At 37.0% G+C, this 17,694-nt stretch overlaps 2 protein-coding genes across 2 annotated transcripts in view; both read left to right on the forward strand.

Annotated features, from left to right (window-relative positions):
- Nucleotides 1–5,652, forward strand: part of LOC136030631 (glycylpeptide N-tetradecanoyltransferase 1-like) — a 37,666-nt gene extending 32,014 nt beyond the window's left edge. Inside the window, exons 9-11 of the mRNA XM_065709700.1 lie at nucleotides 269–414; nucleotides 3,207–3,344; nucleotides 5,541–5,652. Coding sequence (XP_065565772.1) covers nucleotides 269–414; nucleotides 3,207–3,344; nucleotides 5,541–5,561 — 305 coding nt within the window. The 3' untranslated portion in view covers nucleotides 5,562–5,652. The remainder of the gene's footprint in view (nucleotides 1–268; nucleotides 415–3,206; nucleotides 3,345–5,540) is intronic.
- Nucleotides 5,653–12,754: 7,102 nt separating this feature from the next.
- The window catches only part of LOC136030063 (proteasome subunit beta type-6-like), a 28,175-nt gene continuing 23,235 nt past the window's right edge, over nucleotides 12,755–17,694 (forward strand). Inside the window, exon 1 of the mRNA XM_065708690.1 lies at nucleotides 12,755–12,916. Within this exon, the coding sequence (XP_065564762.1) occupies nucleotides 12,851–12,916 (66 nt within the window). The 5' untranslated portion in view covers nucleotides 12,755–12,850. The remainder of the gene's footprint in view (nucleotides 12,917–17,694) is intronic.

Below are 17,694 nucleotides of genomic sequence, written 5' to 3' on the forward strand. Positions count from 1 at the left end.
TATGTTGGTCAGAATAAAATTCGGTATGTTCTGACATGACGGTAATTAACTCTGGATGTCAAAATATTTTGAATTTCTTATTCAAGGTAAAGCTATTTAAATATTTTTTTTAGTACTTAAATATATATTTAGTACGCATCTCAAATACTCTATCTGAAGAATATTAAATATGTATTTGAGATACAAGGAAAGGATTTTAATGCATATTCCAAACACATGTAAGTAAAATACTACCCCATCCTTCGGATTAATTATTGTTTTATTGTAGATATGGTAAGCTATTACACTCTCCCATCGACTGTGATGAGTCATCCGACCCACAAAAGCATAAAAGCTGCTTATTCCTTTATGAATGTTGCCACGAAAACAAAATGGACGGACCTGATGAACGATGCACTAATAGTGGCGAAAAACGTAAGCTAATATTTGGTATATTTGGGCACTATCTAGAATATTTAAAGCTTTAAAAATTTGACTACACAGTTGTTTCATTAGTTTCTCTTTTTAGTTTGTTCCAATATGCCAAAAAAAAAAAAAAAAAAAAAAAAAAAAAAAAAAAAAAAAAAAACGTGTTCCTTAACTGACTGGAAAAAACATATTAGAAGGATATAAGAAAAAACGGGCATAATCACTACTCCTTTCAATCATATGAGGACAAGATACACTAGTTATCTTTTTTCCACGACCTTTTTTAGTATCTTAAAAAGGAAAGACAAAATAGTTTCCAAAAGGATATTTCAAATAAACTATATCCTAGTTTCGGTTGTTCAAGTGGATCCTGACTTTCCCTACAGAAGTCAAATTAGGTCAAGAGGTTAAAATGAAACGTGGAACAGGTAAGCATTCTGGCACGTTTCACAAGAATAGAATAATGTGGGCATGGACTTCAACTAGCATAATCCGAAACCCCGCAGCCCAGCTTGGTCGATGTCCTGATTACTTGAAATTAGGCTCCTTTACCACAGAATATGAAATCAATTTGCAGTTTGGGAACGCGGAAGCAGGCCCCCTGCTCTTGCTTACCATCCAATCTGATTAAAATCCAGGGATCTGTTTCGATTGACATGGAATAGGAGTCCCTCCCTTTTATAGGTCGGACTGGGGGGTGCAAAATCTCAATAGGCACTCAATAGACACTTTAACTTTCTTCCGAGCAAGTTTGGTTGATGAGTTACAACCTGCTGCAGCAGAAATCGGGATTATGAGTATTTTAGAGACCCACTCAACCCCCCCCCCCCACCCGCCGTGCATAGATGTTAAATCGTTTATTGATGGATCGAAAAAAACACTTGTTTTTACTTCCTATCCAGTTTGATTTAAATTAGTAACTCCTGTTGACAATAATTTTGACACCCTCCTCCACAAAGTCAGGTTAGGTCTGAATCTCCCAGAACATTATTAAATCATCAGTTTTACTCGCCATGCCAGGTTGAGAGCCGATAACACCTTCTGCTAGAAGTTCTGATAAACACCAAGTTTGTCCAGGCTCGTCAACCTCTTCTGGTAAGTTCCATAATGATAAGAATTTATGGATAGTCTTCCCTTCCTCTCCCAAATATCAGATCGAAAAGGACACCGAGAATGTGAAACTAAGACACTTTCTCTTACTTCCCATCAGATTTTGTAGGGACCTGACCACCATTTATGTGGAAGATTCTCGTGGCATCAATTTAGGATTTTGACTTTACCCCCGCCCTAAGGTTATCACTCCCAAAAGTCTTCATCTTTAGTGCTTTAAAAATATTTTTGCTACTGGGGGTATTAAATACTTTTGTTGTTACTGGGATTAAAACAGGAGCCTTCCTCATTTTCATCTTATTACAGGTTTTTTGGGTGGCTTTTCGTTTCCTAAGGGAATCTTTCTCCTCTCGGACCCTCTGTGGCGGTGACCATGTCTGATCTCCAAATTTGACAAGTCCTTTTGACATATAATGTGTTGAGAAGATTATTTAAAAAGATAACAGTACTTCCCCACTCTTAACAGTCGCATTACGTATAGGCTTTTCTGAGTCTATTTTTGAAAATTATCAAAATCTTAATTTTCCCAAAGTAACTTGGAGGATCTCGAAATTCAGGAATCTGAGATCAACATTTCCATAATTATTTCCTGGAAATCAAGAAGAGATGGAAGGCTTGGACTTTAAAATTCAGTTATTGTATTGCATGTCTAACAGAGACTGTATGATTCCTAATAAGTTGGCCCTCGTGGTGAGGATGATTTTGTTTTCTTTCTTGTTTATGCTATTTAGTAGGCTAAAGGAAAGATTTTCTTTCTTTTTTTATGCTGCAATATCGTTAGCGTTGTAAAATATTCAATCCCAGTTTTTGCAGTTAATTTTGTTAATTACTCTTTAAAAAAAGTGAAATAACAGTTTCATAATTTGCTGGTTCGCAGCAAAAAGATTCAACATTGATTACTGTGTGCGAAACATTGCTAACCAAACATAATAGCCTATGTTAGTTGTATAGGAAGTTAAAAATTCGTTTTAGTGTCCAGATAAGTACGGCCCTAGTAATTCTTTGACCAAACTTAGAACGTAGAAACGTAGGGCTTTCGCAAATGGTGTGTGAAGAGATGATAAAAAAAAAATCAAACGAAGGAGGAATTTCTTGTGAGAGCTGAATAAACAAAGCTATGGACTGAGGGTGGAAGAACAATGTGCGCAGCTGTGTTCATCTCAGGTGATTTGCTACTGTGAGAATTATCAGTAGTAGCAACATCAATATTATTGACATGCTCAATATTAGTATCTTCAGTTTCTTGCTCATAACTTGATTTTGAGAAGGCCCGATAATTTTGAGGGACAATAGTTCGAATTTTTTCGTGGTTAATTTAGACGAATAATACAAGGATCTCTGAAAAAGTCGTAAAATTTTGGAGATTTCTAACAGTGATGATATGCTCAAAGATCCTACCCTCCGGTGTACATGCCTGGGAATCTCGTCCTATAAATCGAAAAATTTCGCAGTATGTCACGAAATGTGCATAATGCCATTCGAAGTATGAATAATCGCTTTTTCCTAAAAATAAATGTTAAAAATTTTATTTTGTAGGACCTATTGGGAACGGGCTATTAAAAATGAAACGTAACATTGGTGTCCGAAGAAGAGTCTTTTGAACTATATGAGTGGCTGAATAAGGTATAGTTATAGTTAGTTAGTACTTGTAATGTTTAAACCTTTTATTCGAATATATTTTTTTCTAGGATGGGTACGACGTATTCAATGCTTTAGATTTGATGGACAATAAAGAATTCTTAGAGGCTTTGAAGTTTGGAATTGGCGACGGAGAACTTCACTATTATATTTACAATTGGAAGTGTCCTACTATGCCATCTGAAAAGGTTTGTTGTTTTATTTATCTTGTTTCAGTTTGTGTCAGTTTCATGACTTTTGGGTGTGCGACTTTTCTACATTGACCTCTATATTTATTATTGATCATATGTGTAGCTTAATCAAGTGCAACGAACAAGGTGTAGGTACTTGCAATATATTTCTCTACTGAAGTAGGGCTGGAGCTCTGACCGAAAATCATATAAAGAGGGGACTGTGCCTCACACATTTCAATGGGAACACGATTGTAAAAACAAACAATAGATTTTTTTTTGAAAATTTGAACTCCTCTCTTTAAAGTATATAAGTCTTCTAATGTGCCTAAACTAATTTACAATTTTCCTTAGGGCTCCATGACTGTGAACTGTCAGGCCACCATGAGCTGTTGAACGGAGAACGAGTATAAGGAACGAAATATGTTGAGGAACATAGACATATATATTGTTAGGTTCCTAGCATGTCAAGCAAGGGATAAGGAGTGAATTCATCCATCTATAAGTGATATGATGGAAAACCTATTAAAATATTTAACGATCTAAATATATGGACATGAACTTTATTTTGCTGAAATACCGCCCTTCCCTCCTCAAAAACAAAATGAGCTTCCGATTTTGCTCTATGAATTTTGTTCTTTTTACAAACATTCCTCCTAACTTTTCAAAACAGGGTGATTTTACCGTTAAGAAGGGGTATGGGAAGATTTTATCCCTCTTTAGATAATTTGATGAAACATCTATTAGTTTTTAAGAGAATGTAAGATTTGTTTTCGATAAATGGATATAACAAGCCTAGATAGACTGAATTCGCACAAGAAACGCAGAAAAAAAACAAATATGATAAGATTGACCTGAAAAAAAAGAAAACTTGTCAAAAAGATTAAAAACAACTAAAACTAGTAGAACTCATAAAGGAATTCAACTGGTTAATGAAAATACAATAACAACCGAGCCTTTGTGACTGATATGTGGAGCGATCGGGATATGCGAATTTAAAATTCAAAACATTCTGGTATAACATGCCCCTTCCTCTAAAAAAATAAAACTATGAAATTTGTTCTTTGTATAAATATTCATCCTACCTTTGAAAATGGGGTAATATTGTCTCTGAAAGGGAGCTTCTGATCTTGCAATGTGCACCATAAAATCTGCGGTAAACGCAATAATGCTGCCCAGGTAAAGAGTGGAGTGGCCTCCATGTGCCATTTTTTTGCCAAACCCACCTATTTCGTATTTGATGGTAAGACCAATTTGGATCCAGTGGTAAGACATGTAGCGGACTTGTTTATTTTAAGATCCTTACAGATTAGCAACTTCAGCGTTTAACCGAAGCGAGGAAACAAAACCAAAGTGTTGCTCTCGCAACACTTTGCTCGGCGAAGCCGAACAAACATTGCCGCAACACTTCACGTTGCCCAAACTATTCTGTTCCTTTTGAGGTCTAATTATTATATGGCTTTATTTCAGCTTATCTTTGCTTAATTTACTCTTTTTTTTAAAGCTTCTTTTATAAAGAAAAAGAGCTTTTTAATTAATTTAGGATAGATCAAGCACTGATTAATTAATTAAAATGGTATATCTAAACGATATAAAAGACCTTAAAAATATCTTTTGAATGGGAATGCGGGTTGTTTGTTGAGGTTTGAAAACCACTTAAATAATTTTAGACAGCTGTGTATACATCTCTTTTGAACAGAGACTTTTTTTCTCTTGGAAATAAAATTTTCATTGGCTATTTATTTAACATGATTATGTTTCTTCGGTTTTCTGAATGTCCTTAAGCAAGCTCGTACGTAAGCCGGGTATGGTCAATAATTTCATAGAATATTCAGTTATTTCTCCTTTTTTTCTTTGATTCTCGTTTCAAGGATTTTTCCCCACTCTTTGCCCCGACCTCCCCCACCCCAATATGTTCACACACGCTGACTTATTCAGAAAATCTTGTGTTTTGGCCAATGATAGCATTGCTATATTTCAACATAGTATTTTTTTGGAAATCAACAAGTTAATAACAAGCGTTTTTCAGCATATTTGTTTTAAGTGAACTACTTTAAGGATGATATTAATTATTTTCTGGTATTGTAATCTATTGCCTCTCAGAGCGCTATTATATATATTGCGTCAAAATTCTAAGAAGACATTTCTTGTATATAGATGCATAAAAAACGCATTTATTTGTGTAAATATTCAAAAAATTTCTTTCTTTTTCAGGTTGGCCTTGTTCTTCAGTAATATACCTGCCCTTTGTAAGATTTGCTTGTATTGATTATGTTTGATTTCCAGTTTTCAAGGAAAATAGAAATAAATTTTGACTGTTACGTCATCAATCTTAATTTAATTTATTCATATTTTCTCTAGACAGGAGCAAAAGGCACATTCAGTTGTACATGTAATCAGTTCCACTTTGGGTTTATTTGAGTAACCCCTACCTCACTCTCCAATTCCTTGACATTATCACAACTGACAAAATGTTTAGACCTCATAACAAATAACGATAGGAAATTCCATTTCGTGTCAAACAAAAAATTGTAGTTTCACTTTTAATTGACAAATTCTTAATCTGTATGTATTCGACTGTGTCCAATCATCAAAAAGTGAATCATGGTTTTCCTATGCTTCACCACAAGACCTAGGGCTTTGGGATACTTATACAAACTAAGGGAAAACCTAACGAGGCTGAATTGATAACATGTTTGAGGGTTGGTATGACGGTACTAAAGGTCTGTCAGCAGCCGAGCATGAATAGTTTCCACCAGCTCAGACAGATTCCTCCATTTAAGGCTCCTACTTTTCTTCCGCAATTTGAGGTGATTCTGGTGCCTACACCAATGGAGCCCAAAGGTGTATCTTAATCAAATGATTATAATGCACCGTTTGGATCTTCAATTCAGTTGTTTGTATTTTATAACCTAATCCATCATTAAAGACCTTTATTACCCTAAAAAGCCCTGAAAATCTACTCTTTTCCAATTTTTTTCCGATGCCCGAAGCAGGCGGAGTCCTAAGGGAAACGACATCTTCCAACTTGAAGGGGCAAAAACCAGTTCAGCTGGACACTTCCTCACAAGCCAATCTAAATCGCACCAACAATACAGAAAAATCCATAGTCAGTTATTCAAATGGGTCCCAGACTTTTAACCTGGTGTAGCAACATTGGAGATGCAAGATGATGGAAAAGTTTAGGTTTGGTATGTTTGTTTAAGCATTTAAAAAATAGCTATTTTATAAGAAATTAATAGGATACGATCCTAGTTCCTTAAGAGATAAACTAAAAAAGGATTTACTTGAGAATTTAAAATCTTAAAAGTTTTTATGCTCCAGAAATCTTAAGAAAATAAAAATTATGTATGTAAAAAGGCTTTCTCTATTTAATTTCAATAAATAAGAAGCATAAATAGTAAGACAATCGAAATTTGTGGGATAAAAAAGACTTCACTGACAGAAACATAAAGTTCAGAAGAGGAGAAAAAAAATCTGGAATGGTATTCTCCTCTCCTAGAAGGTGCAATTAAGGGGTTGAAGAAGAGACACCTATTTAAGTAGTAAAACCAGCTAGTTTCTCAGGAAACTAAATAAAAATGGGTTTCCTGGAAAAGAAAGAAGTATTCGATGAGTCATACTGATCTCGAGATCATGTTAGTCCTTTCTGACCTTTTTAATACGCTTGTAGTTCCTTGAGTACTGTCTGAATCTCCTAACTTTGTTTAGTCCCTTTAAACTTTTCAAACTATCTTAGTCCCTCGGGACTTTGTTGACTGTATTCTTGGGTATTGTTATCCTTCCCAACATTCTTGGTCTCACCTGACCCTCCTTATACTAATGCGACTTCCTTTCCCTGTCTCGCGACTTGGTGTAGTCTTTTTTCCGAGATGCTTGGTCTCATCTGCCTCTCTTTGGCGTCTTTCCCCTTCCTTTACTGTCTTTCTGCTTTATGTGGTCCTTTCCAGCATGTTTTGTTTTCTTTTTGAATGGTGTACGGATGTGCGTCAATCCCACACGGGGTCATATAGAGGAAATTTCTCCGATATATGTTTTTGTTAATTAAAATCAAACGACAAGGTTGGGCACCGTCTTGCTTATCACTATCTAAAATCAAAACTTAATTTAAATTTTTATCAGCAGCTCATAAATAAAATTTTCAAAGAAAACTGCCAAGCAAGAAAAATGTGAAATTTTTTATTGCTCCATCATAGCAATGGAGCTACCAATACGTGCGCCTTAGTTATTATCTGCGATCGGAAACTTGGACATATTAGAATTGGAATAATCAAAGACACTCATATTAGAAAGCGACAAAGCAAGAAAAATTTGAATGTTTTTATTGTATATCTTAAGTAATATTAAGTAAGTTAGGAAAAATGTCCTGGGAAAGTTTTCTTATCTTAGCTGTCTGTATGAAAAAAACACACATCATTAGGGAACTAGAAATCGAACATATCGTGATAACGAAAAGTAGCTAAGGAGTAACGCGGCTCAATAGTTACCAAAACTGTAAAAAACGAGATTTTAATATCAGTGAAGATATAAAAAGAATTGGCTTATTATGCTTATTCCAAATATACAAGATTCATTAAGTTTAATTTTACCCATCAAAGACTAAGGGTCTGAGAAAAATTTACCTTCTTTACGAAAAGGGGAATTCTACCCTTAAAATGCAAGGAATCATAATGAAAATCACACCATGAGATTCAGCTTATCAAAGAACCCACCTGCAGGTATTTCTAGCTCACATCTTCAAAAGTGCGGAATTTTTTGTTTTGTTTTTTTTTTTTTGTCGAAAGAAAAATCTCGGATGCTTGTTTTTTTTTTCATGGGTGACAGCATCGAACCAGTGGTCCTAGAATTTCGGAATAATGCTCATTCGAATGGGAATTAAAAGTTGTAGTGCCCCTTTTAAGTAACTAAAAATAATGGAGGGTAGCTAGCCTCTTCTTTCGCCAAAGTCGTGTGGTCAAAATTTTGACATAGCCATATTGTTGAGCATAGTTGAAAGGTCCAATAACTCTGCCCTTGGAGATCACTTGACCCTCCAGAGTCCCTGATGTTAGGTCTTTAAGTTTTGAAATTCGCTCTTTGTTTTCGTTTAGTATAAGTTATTGGGAATTATGCATAGATTTGTTTTTGTTTTTAGGGGGGTTCGTGATACTCATGTTCACATAGATACTTTTTCCATGGTGAGGGAAGTTTCCGGGGGGATCTTCTCAGAGGGAATTTTACACCGGTGGAATTTGTCAGAATTCCTAAACGAAATTATTTTTATTTGTGTTACTTTCTCTTTACCTACTCAATTTTATATGTTAAGATTTTAAACAATTGCCTGGAGTAAATTTTCTCCGGTATTGAATTTTCCAGAGTCTAGAGGATCTTTGCGTGGAGAGGGGGGTGGTGGATTTCTAAGTATTATTAACTTAAGTGTGAAGAGCGAGGTATTCAGAAGGGGACAACCCCCCTCCGCCCTTGTGTACGTAATAGTTTCTGTTCTTTTTAAGTTTTAATGTTCATCCTTACTTTCAGTTGAATAAACTTCCCTTTTTTATTCAATTAGATCATGTGAATAGCCAGCCGCACTCACCCCTAAAATTAGGCCTGACCCCCTAATATCCTCCCGTTTGTAGAGCAAATAGGAGGATAGCTCTATATGCTGCTTGTGAATGGTTATATTTTGTGTAAAAATATTTAAGTTTTTAAGTTAATTTTTTGAGTTATTGCGTGACTATTAGCAGGTACGGGAAGTTAGAAACCCCATAGAAGTCTCCGATGAAGCATTGGGATTTTACCTACTGACAATTATCTGGTAAACCTAAACTCACCAATTCCCCTAACCCACCAAAATTTTCACTATTAATGCCCTGCTTAGAGGTAGTATGTCACCATTATATATATATATATATATATATATATATATATATATATATATATATATATATATATATATATATATATATATATATATATATATATGTATATTATGGCTCCTAGTAGCTGACAGAAAAATAGTAACGGGTACTTTTCGTTTTTCTCTTAATTCAAATATTGTGTTTTTAACCAGTTCCAGAATTGGTATAAAGGTATATGAACTACCATATAGTCCTTTCACCTCTTTGACTACAGAATAGTATCTTCAAATGATCTGCAATCCTAGAAACAGCACCTAGAAATAAAAATAAACTGCTTTTCGCAAATACTCGTTCCACAAACTTTTCGTTGTGGAATGTGAGAATACTTGAGCTGCCTGTTCCCAGCAGTATGAGGCCTATTGGCTGACAAGTACCAAGACAAGTTGCTGACAAGTCGCTCTCTTCTGCACTGTAGAACTCTTTTAATAAGCCAACGCATTTTCCGTTGATTTCTCTCATGATATAGTAATTACTATTCAATTCTTCTCCTCTTTAGAATACCAATGGACACCTTAAATATTTTTCTATCATCATGCATAGACAGATAAGAATTCAGGATAATAATAAGTTTTTGGTATGTTAGCTATGGGAGGCATTTTAGGGTAATATTCTTCTCGCACTATGGCTGACAATCAAATAAGACAACCTGGCAGACACTACATGGATAGGTGTGATGGAACGTCCAATTACATGAGAAAGTATTGAGAAGAAATTCTCATTAAGCCATTCTTATTAAGCTTACCTTTTTCGAATGAGACAGTCAAAAGCATGTTTTTTACTAATTTCACAACGTGAACACTGACAAAAAAAGGTCTGAGAACTATCACTTTGAGATTTATACCACAGGCTAAACTGGGCTTGACGAGAGTGAATTTTGAAGCACGGTGTTATCTCCTGACAAAGGCCTTCTTAAAGAAATCAAAGCATTATCTAAGCTCATGAATGTAAGGACTGATTTTCTATGAGTTGTCCGCATTTATTTTTATGAGCATCCGCTGACCATGCTCTTTTTGGTTACTTGGCTTACTTGACTTAAGTCCTGGCCGTCCTCGAAGGTCGTTTTGGGGCCTCTTCTTTAACCAGTTTATTGATATGCGTCTTGTAGATACTTCTGCTGTCAGCCAGGCGAGAGAGTTGTGGCAGGTTATTGGGTGAATTTTTTCTTTCCATCCCTTCGGGGGGTAACCACTGTAGCGGGTACCATATACTCGTCCATTGAAGGCTATCTGTGGAAGACAAGTGCTAACCATGCGTCGAGTGTATCTAAGCAATTTAAGCTGTTGTAGTTTGTTTTATCCAGCATTGTGATTTTGCCTTTCAGATTATAGAGAAACTTGGAGCTGAAGACTTTGACGTGGTATGTGATACCAGCGAAGCGTCATAGCGATTTGGTTTCAAAAGCAACTAGGTGACTCTGATCGTCTGTTTCAGGTGTCTAGGATTTACATGCAAACATGGCAGTCGGGATAATGAGAGAATAGAAAAGTCTTGTTTCGAGAATTTTTGATAAATTCTTATTCATCCCGATGGGCATTGCGGCTTTAAAACTGGAGTTCGCAAGTACCAGGCGTCTCTTGATGTCTCGGAATCGGTTGTTATCAGAAATAAGTAAGCTACCTAGGTAAGTGATGTCTTTCACCCAGTCAATGATATCTCCACCAAGCTGAAGGCTGAAATTTACTTATGAATTGGGTTTGCGTAAGTAGCGGGTGACTTTCGTTTTTGGGGTGTTCATGGCAATCCCGAAGTGGTTGATAGAGGAGTGAGCGCTGTTAGCTTGGGATTGTAGGCCTTGAAGGGAATCGGCTATTAGGTCTATGTCGTTCGGCATTTGCTATTTTATTTATCACTATTCCTCCGACAAGGGTGCCGCACAGGTTGTCTGTAAGTCAAAAGCCGCTTTTAGAAAGAGAATGAACAGCTCTGATGATAGTAGGCAACCTTGTAGCGCTGCAGTAAAGGTTTTGAAGCTTTCGGCAAGTCATCCTCCAATGATGATGCGGCCTCTGAACTTCTTGTACAGGTCTTTGATCAAATAGATCAGGTTAGATAGAATACCAAAGTGAAGAAGGATGTGACATAGACCTTCTCTTCATATGAAATTGACAACTTGTTTAAAGTTTATGAAAAGGTAGTAGACGATATGGCCAATGTCCCTCTACTTTTTCATGATCCGCTGGGTAGTGGATATATGATCGATTGTTGATCTATTAGGTCAGAAGTCGACTTAGTATTTTGGAATGACCATTGCCGAAACAGCTCTTCTACATAAGATCATGACTTTTATAAAGATTATTGCGACATGGCTGGTAAGACTTATTGGGCGGTATTTGTTGTAGAAAGCTTGAGAGACCTTCTTATATAGAGAAACTATCGCCGCTTCACGGCAAGGTAGGGGAAGTGACCTTTTTCCCAAGCAGCAGTGATAATTTTGCAGTAAAGGCCAAAGTGTGATTCGCAGTTTACATTCAGGAGTTCAGGCTGGATAGTTCAGGGCCGGCAGCTTTGTTTGTTTTAAGGACTTTGATATCTGCTTTTGTTTCAGAGGGAAGAGGAGGAGGACTTGGGTCTATAGAACTTGCGGGGAAGATGTCAAGAATTGTTGGGTCTGGGTGGATGACTGCATTCAGTTTACTTTTAAAATGATTTTTCCATCGAATGTGGATTTTGTTTGTAGATTGTATTTTGCTTCCTTGTTCGTTGAGAAGGGAATATGCCTAGTCACCTGTACTACTATTTACGACGCTATATAGACACTAGACGCCCCGAATGTGGCAGCTCTTAACGGATTGCCATCGTTGGTTATCCCGGGCGTGGTAGCACTGGTTCTTATGTTTGATCTCTTGTCCACACTCATCAATAAAAGCAATGAAAGGGTTTCTTGGCTAGATTTCACACGGTGATAAGCCACTCCTCTCTGTCTCTAGCACAGTCAACTGCATCTACTACTGATAGTGTGCCCTTTTGGCATCTTGCAACACCAGCAATTCAACCCATTGAGGGAGAAGGTTTGTGACTAACGGAAAGTATAAATACGCCCATTTGTCCTGCCCAGTGCACAATACAGGGTCCTTCCTCCTTCTCCGTCTGAATTTTTGACCCCCGTATTGAAGTTGCTCTAACTACGTTTCAAGACTCAAAGAGACTGGGTCCCCCTAGCCTCGGGTCTACGCCTCACTTTACAGGAGGTACCGTGCAAATCTGCAGGAAGTTCCCCTATCTACACGTGGGGACATTCTTAATGGTCAGGGGGACTCACTCAGAAGTGACTCAGTGTTACTCATGACTATTTGGTTAAAAGGGAACAAATGGGTTTTCTTTTTCCTGGTGTCGAAATGTTGAAAATGTCAGCCAGCTAGGCCTTTCCGACTCTGATTGCTGGATTTAGTTTAAGAAGTCAGGCGATATTGAATAACGGGCATATGTTTCCACAAAACCAAAGTTTAACAAGTAGTGCTTGCAAGGGAAAATGTTGGATTTTAAAGTTACGACATAATTTTTGAGGATTTTTAATCGACTGCAACTGGCTATTTATTCTCTGTTGTCAAAACGCTGCTCGGCATCCTTATCTGTATTCTTAGAAGAAGGAAAAAATTAATATTTGTTGAATCATTGCTGGAAATAATGGAAGTGGTTAATAGTTATGAGGATGCTAATCAAATTGATTTCTATGGGAAAGTCAGCATGGGGGTGAGAACCTTCTATTCCCATTTCATATTAAATATCCAGTGACAAGCAAACAATAGGATGTTAACCACAAACCAGTGGTAATACTAGGCCTATGTGGCTAGGGTCTCGTATAGAATGTAAATTGGATAAGAAAAAAAACAATATAGCATCTGATTTCCTTAGCTATTTTTAAACATGGCAATCACTGCTGTTGTGGTTGCATATCAGCCCTCCTCAATAGAGTCATATTTAGACCTTGCTAGATGCATAGCCTGCATAAGTTTGCTGATTTGGCCTGTTCATCAAATTGACTTTATTTGATAATTATATAATTGTATAATTGGATATCTGAAAGTGTAAATCTGTAATAATTTAGCAACAATTTAGGCTAAATTTTTGTATATCAGGGGGTGGGGTAAAGTATAGCATATATTAAGTAGGCTATGTAAACTAACCATTGATATATTTGCAATGCTTTACAATTCCCCCTCCCCTAATGTGCCAATATATAATAACTCCATAATAGGGAGTTTGCAGTAATTTTGCAAGAGAGAAAAGATGTTCCAAAAGTCAAGATGCATTTATTAACAATAGTTTCATGATCCTAAACAATTGTTCAGGTAATAGGAACATTGACTGCTACTTTTGCCATTTTAGGAAAGGGTTAGGTTAGGAAAATGACAGTTTTAATTATGAATTCAAACATTATTAGAAATGACAGTTTAGAAATGCTAACTCTAGAAGTTTATCCATTTCTGGTTGACCCTCCTCCTCCATGGGATGAACCAGAAATGCATAAAGTGGGCAGGGTTTTGGGTCAATCTTTCTATTACCTGAACAATTGTTTTGGGTCATGAAACTATTGTTAATAGATCCATTTTGACCTTTTGAACATCTTTTCTCTCTTACTTTACCTTAAATTACCTTAAATCACATCTGCCAGCAAGATAAGGTGATAGGTCCTCCTGTAGGTTCTTGCTGGTGGTGAGTGATATAATGATGTTTGCTTAGCTTCCTAGTCCAGCCTCGGCTCAGCCCACTCCCAGTCCCTATTGACTCTAGCCTTGAAGGAGTGGGGAGCCTCAGCTTGGATGGTAGACTCAGATAGGCTATTCCAGAGGGGGATCACCTGAATGGAAAAGAAGCCACATCATTCCCTTCTTCAATATCCAGGCAGGTGAAGCTTCAGACTGTGACCTCTTGAGTTCTTAGCCAGGGAGGGGGTAGAGATCTGGTTCTGTTGACTGGATTTGAAAATCCTGCATGCCATGATCATATCTCCTCTATATCTTCAATATGTGAAGGTTGGAAGTCTCAGAGACCTTAGGCAATCCTGGTAAGGGGCATTGTTTGAGCCACAGACCAGTTTGGTTGCTCTGCTTTGGACATTTTCAAGGGCTCTTGTGTTGATTTTATTTTGGGGAAAGGCCAAATTCAAGGTGGGGACAGTCAAGGGATTTATATTGTTTTGTAACCACACATGACTTTCTGGTTACAAAAGAGCACTTAATGAATCCAAGAGCTTGACTAGCTTTTGCAACCTGAGCCTTAGTGTGGCTGTAGAATTTATATTCCTTGTCCAGAATGATGCCTAAGTCCCTCTCCTCAGCAACTGCTTCCTACCCATCACACCCTATATGGTTGGGATGGTGGGGGTTGTTGTGCCCTATGTGCAGTACCTTGCATTTATTTGCATTGAATTGTAGGGCCCAATTTTATGATCAGGAGGATAGCCTGTTGTCCAGCTGAATGCAGGCTCTTTCTTCTTCAGTTTCAGTTGGCCCAATGAGCTTACAGTCATCAGCATATAAAGTTAAAAGGTTGTATAGATAGCTTGTATAGTTGTTAATATATGTATATATATATGTATATGCTGAACAATGTTGGCCCAAGGATGGTTCCCTGTGGGATGCTGCTTATGACCAGGGAAGTGGAGAAGAAAACTGGATTGCCCATTATCAGTATAGATCATGACATAATGAGATCTTCCAGTTAGGAATGCTCCAGTCTAATCAATCATATCTTCATGCACCTGGTAAGCTTCAGCATCAGGTATGAGTGTTCAACTTTGTCTAAGGCTTTGGCTTGGTTGAGTAAGATAGTGTTGGCCAGTTTACCCATATCCCAAATTTTAATTGCATGATCAGACAACTGAGTAAAGTTGGTGTTGATTGGCCTGACCCTGTGAAATCCATGTTGTCCATTGCTAATAAATATTTTCTTCTAAATAGTTTATTAGAGCATGGTTAATGATACCTTCCATGATCTCACAAATGGCTGAGATTAGGCTTACTGGTCAATAATTTCCTGGGTTATCCTTATCAACTTTCTTAAAAATTGGTATAATATTTGCTGTTCTCTAGTCATTTGGTACTGACTTTTTGGCCTGGGACATTTTGAATATTATGGCAAGGGGGAGGGAAATGTGAGCAGCAGATTCTATCAAAAGCCAAGGGTGAAGGTTATCAGGTCCAGCAGCTTTGTTGGAATTTAAACTTCTTAGTATTTTCAATATATTTTCTTGAGTAATTGTTACAGGAGGCATTGGGTTATGTACTGTTACAGGAGATATGGTTGGGAGTGTAGTACCAGGTGGCTTAGAGGTGAAGTTTGTGCAAAAGCTGGCATTCATGCAATCAGCAATTTCTTTTGGGCTGGTAGTACTGGAGCCATCTGATTTTTTTAGCCTGTTGGTGCATGGATGGGAAAGATTATTGGCTATAACATAATGCCAGAATTTTTAGGGGTTTTTTTCTTTGATTCATTTGCAATAGATTCTTCATGGTCTCAGATAACTTTTCTTGTCATGTTTCTCAGCTTGTTTTGGAGTATGGTGTATTTGCTGTGATGGTTGTCACATTTGCATTTTAGATATTTATTCCATGCTCTATTTTTCTTTCTGATAATTTTCCTAATATTCCTGGAAGGTATGGAAGAGTCTTTGGTTTATCTGACCAATAAACCTTTGTATGCTTCCTACATGCACCTAGTAAAGTAGACTTAAGGCAATTCCAACTAGATTCAACATCTGTCTCATCTGATAATTCCTCATCCCAATTTATGTTAGCCAGTTCTTCATGAATCAAAGTGTAATTGGTAGAAGTACTCTTAAGTTTACCATCACAACTATGGTTAATATTAATGTTGTTCATAATGCATATGTGGTCACTTGCACTAATAGCTGGAAGGTAACAAGTGGAAGTAATCCTCTCAGGATCATTTGTAATAAAGTGGTCTAGTAATGATGGTTTTGCAAATGTCTAAATCTAGTGGGCTGTGATATTATCTGAGTTAGAAACTTGTCAGCAAGGGTTTAGGTGGTTGTGTAGGAGAGGCTATTACCAAATAGTGAGTACCAAATACCTTCAAACCAATAAACTTCTGGCATATTAAAATCGCCATAAAGCACAAGTGATGAATTTAAATTGCAAAACATCTGTATTAGGTTAGAAACAGCTTGGTGAGATTCTAGTTGGTTCGGAGCTGATGGGCTACAGGAAAGCACACTAATATTCACAGTTTCCAATCCAATCAGAAGTCTAACTAATACATTTTCTTTTCAAGCATTAGTAGGTTGAGAAATAGAAAAATCAATTTTATCTACCTTAATCCCAAGCCTAGTGTAGATAGACACTCCTCTTTGACACAGGTTATTATCTAGGTTGTTCAGGAAAAGTATCCAGGGATTTGAATATGTGTGTCATCCAATTTGGTCAACCAGTTCTTAGGACACACCTTACAAACACAGAAAACATCTACATTCTTTTCATAAAGTAACACTTTTAGTTCTGAAAGTTTTGGCGCTAAAGAATCAATGTTTGTGTATAATATTTGTTGTTGCATCCATTTTCTTTGGCCAGCTGGGCTGTTGCTAGTTCCAGCTTTGCAACTCTGATATGGATTTTTGTCACCTGAGCTAGCAGTGATGTAGTTGGTTTAAGATGAATCAGATGCAACACTTGACAGAGAGAGAGAGCTAGAAACCAAAGCTGCAGAAACAAATGTTGAATTTAATGAAGTCTTTCTGGGTTGGCTTGATGCACTATTTACAAGAGATATGGGTAAGTCTGGTGAATCATCAGGAGAGGGGGGAAGGACTCCCTCCCCCCTGGGGTCCACGTTTTTAGAAATGATGGTGCCATTGCAGATGACAAGATTTTGTTCACAGGCTGCTGCATGCTTCTTTATCTCTTCAACTAGTTCTTTCCTTCTCTAGTGGTCTTCATTGAGTGCATCAACAAAGAAGGAGATTCTCTCCCTTTTTGCTCTTGAGGCTTTTAATATTTCCAGTTTTATTTTGTAGTCATTTATAGAAAAAGGATTGGGTTGGGTCTGTTTAGGGTACTTGTATTCTTACCATTAGGTAGATGTTTCAAGTTAGTAATAGCCCCAATGTTAATTGAGAATTCGTCTTTTAAAGAAGTTGAGATGAATTGGGCATTGTTGGTTTGCAGAGGAATGCCATGGGCAATCAGATTAAGTCATCTGCTTTTTCTGTCTTGCTCTTGTCTCACTTTTGCAGACGTCTGTTTTGAGACAGGTGGTTATAGAATTTTCCACAAGTTTCTGCACATCATCTAGGGAAACCTTCAATGTTATAGCCGTCTTGAGCGTTTCCACGTGAGCCCTGACAGTGTCCAATGAAGTCTGCATATCACATCTGAAACCAGCAAACATGTCTTTGCTTAAGTTGGTGAATATTGGCCCAGATAACATATTACTCCATTGTTTTTCATTGTGTGAATCATTGCATCTCTTTGTTAAATTAAAAAAAAAGTTTTTTAACTGAAAGTAAGGAG

Source organism: Artemia franciscana, chromosome 8, assembly GCF_032884065.1.
Source record: "Artemia franciscana chromosome 8, ASM3288406v1, whole genome shotgun sequence".
Taxonomy (NCBI): domain Eukaryota; kingdom Metazoa; phylum Arthropoda; class Branchiopoda; order Anostraca; family Artemiidae; genus Artemia; species Artemia franciscana.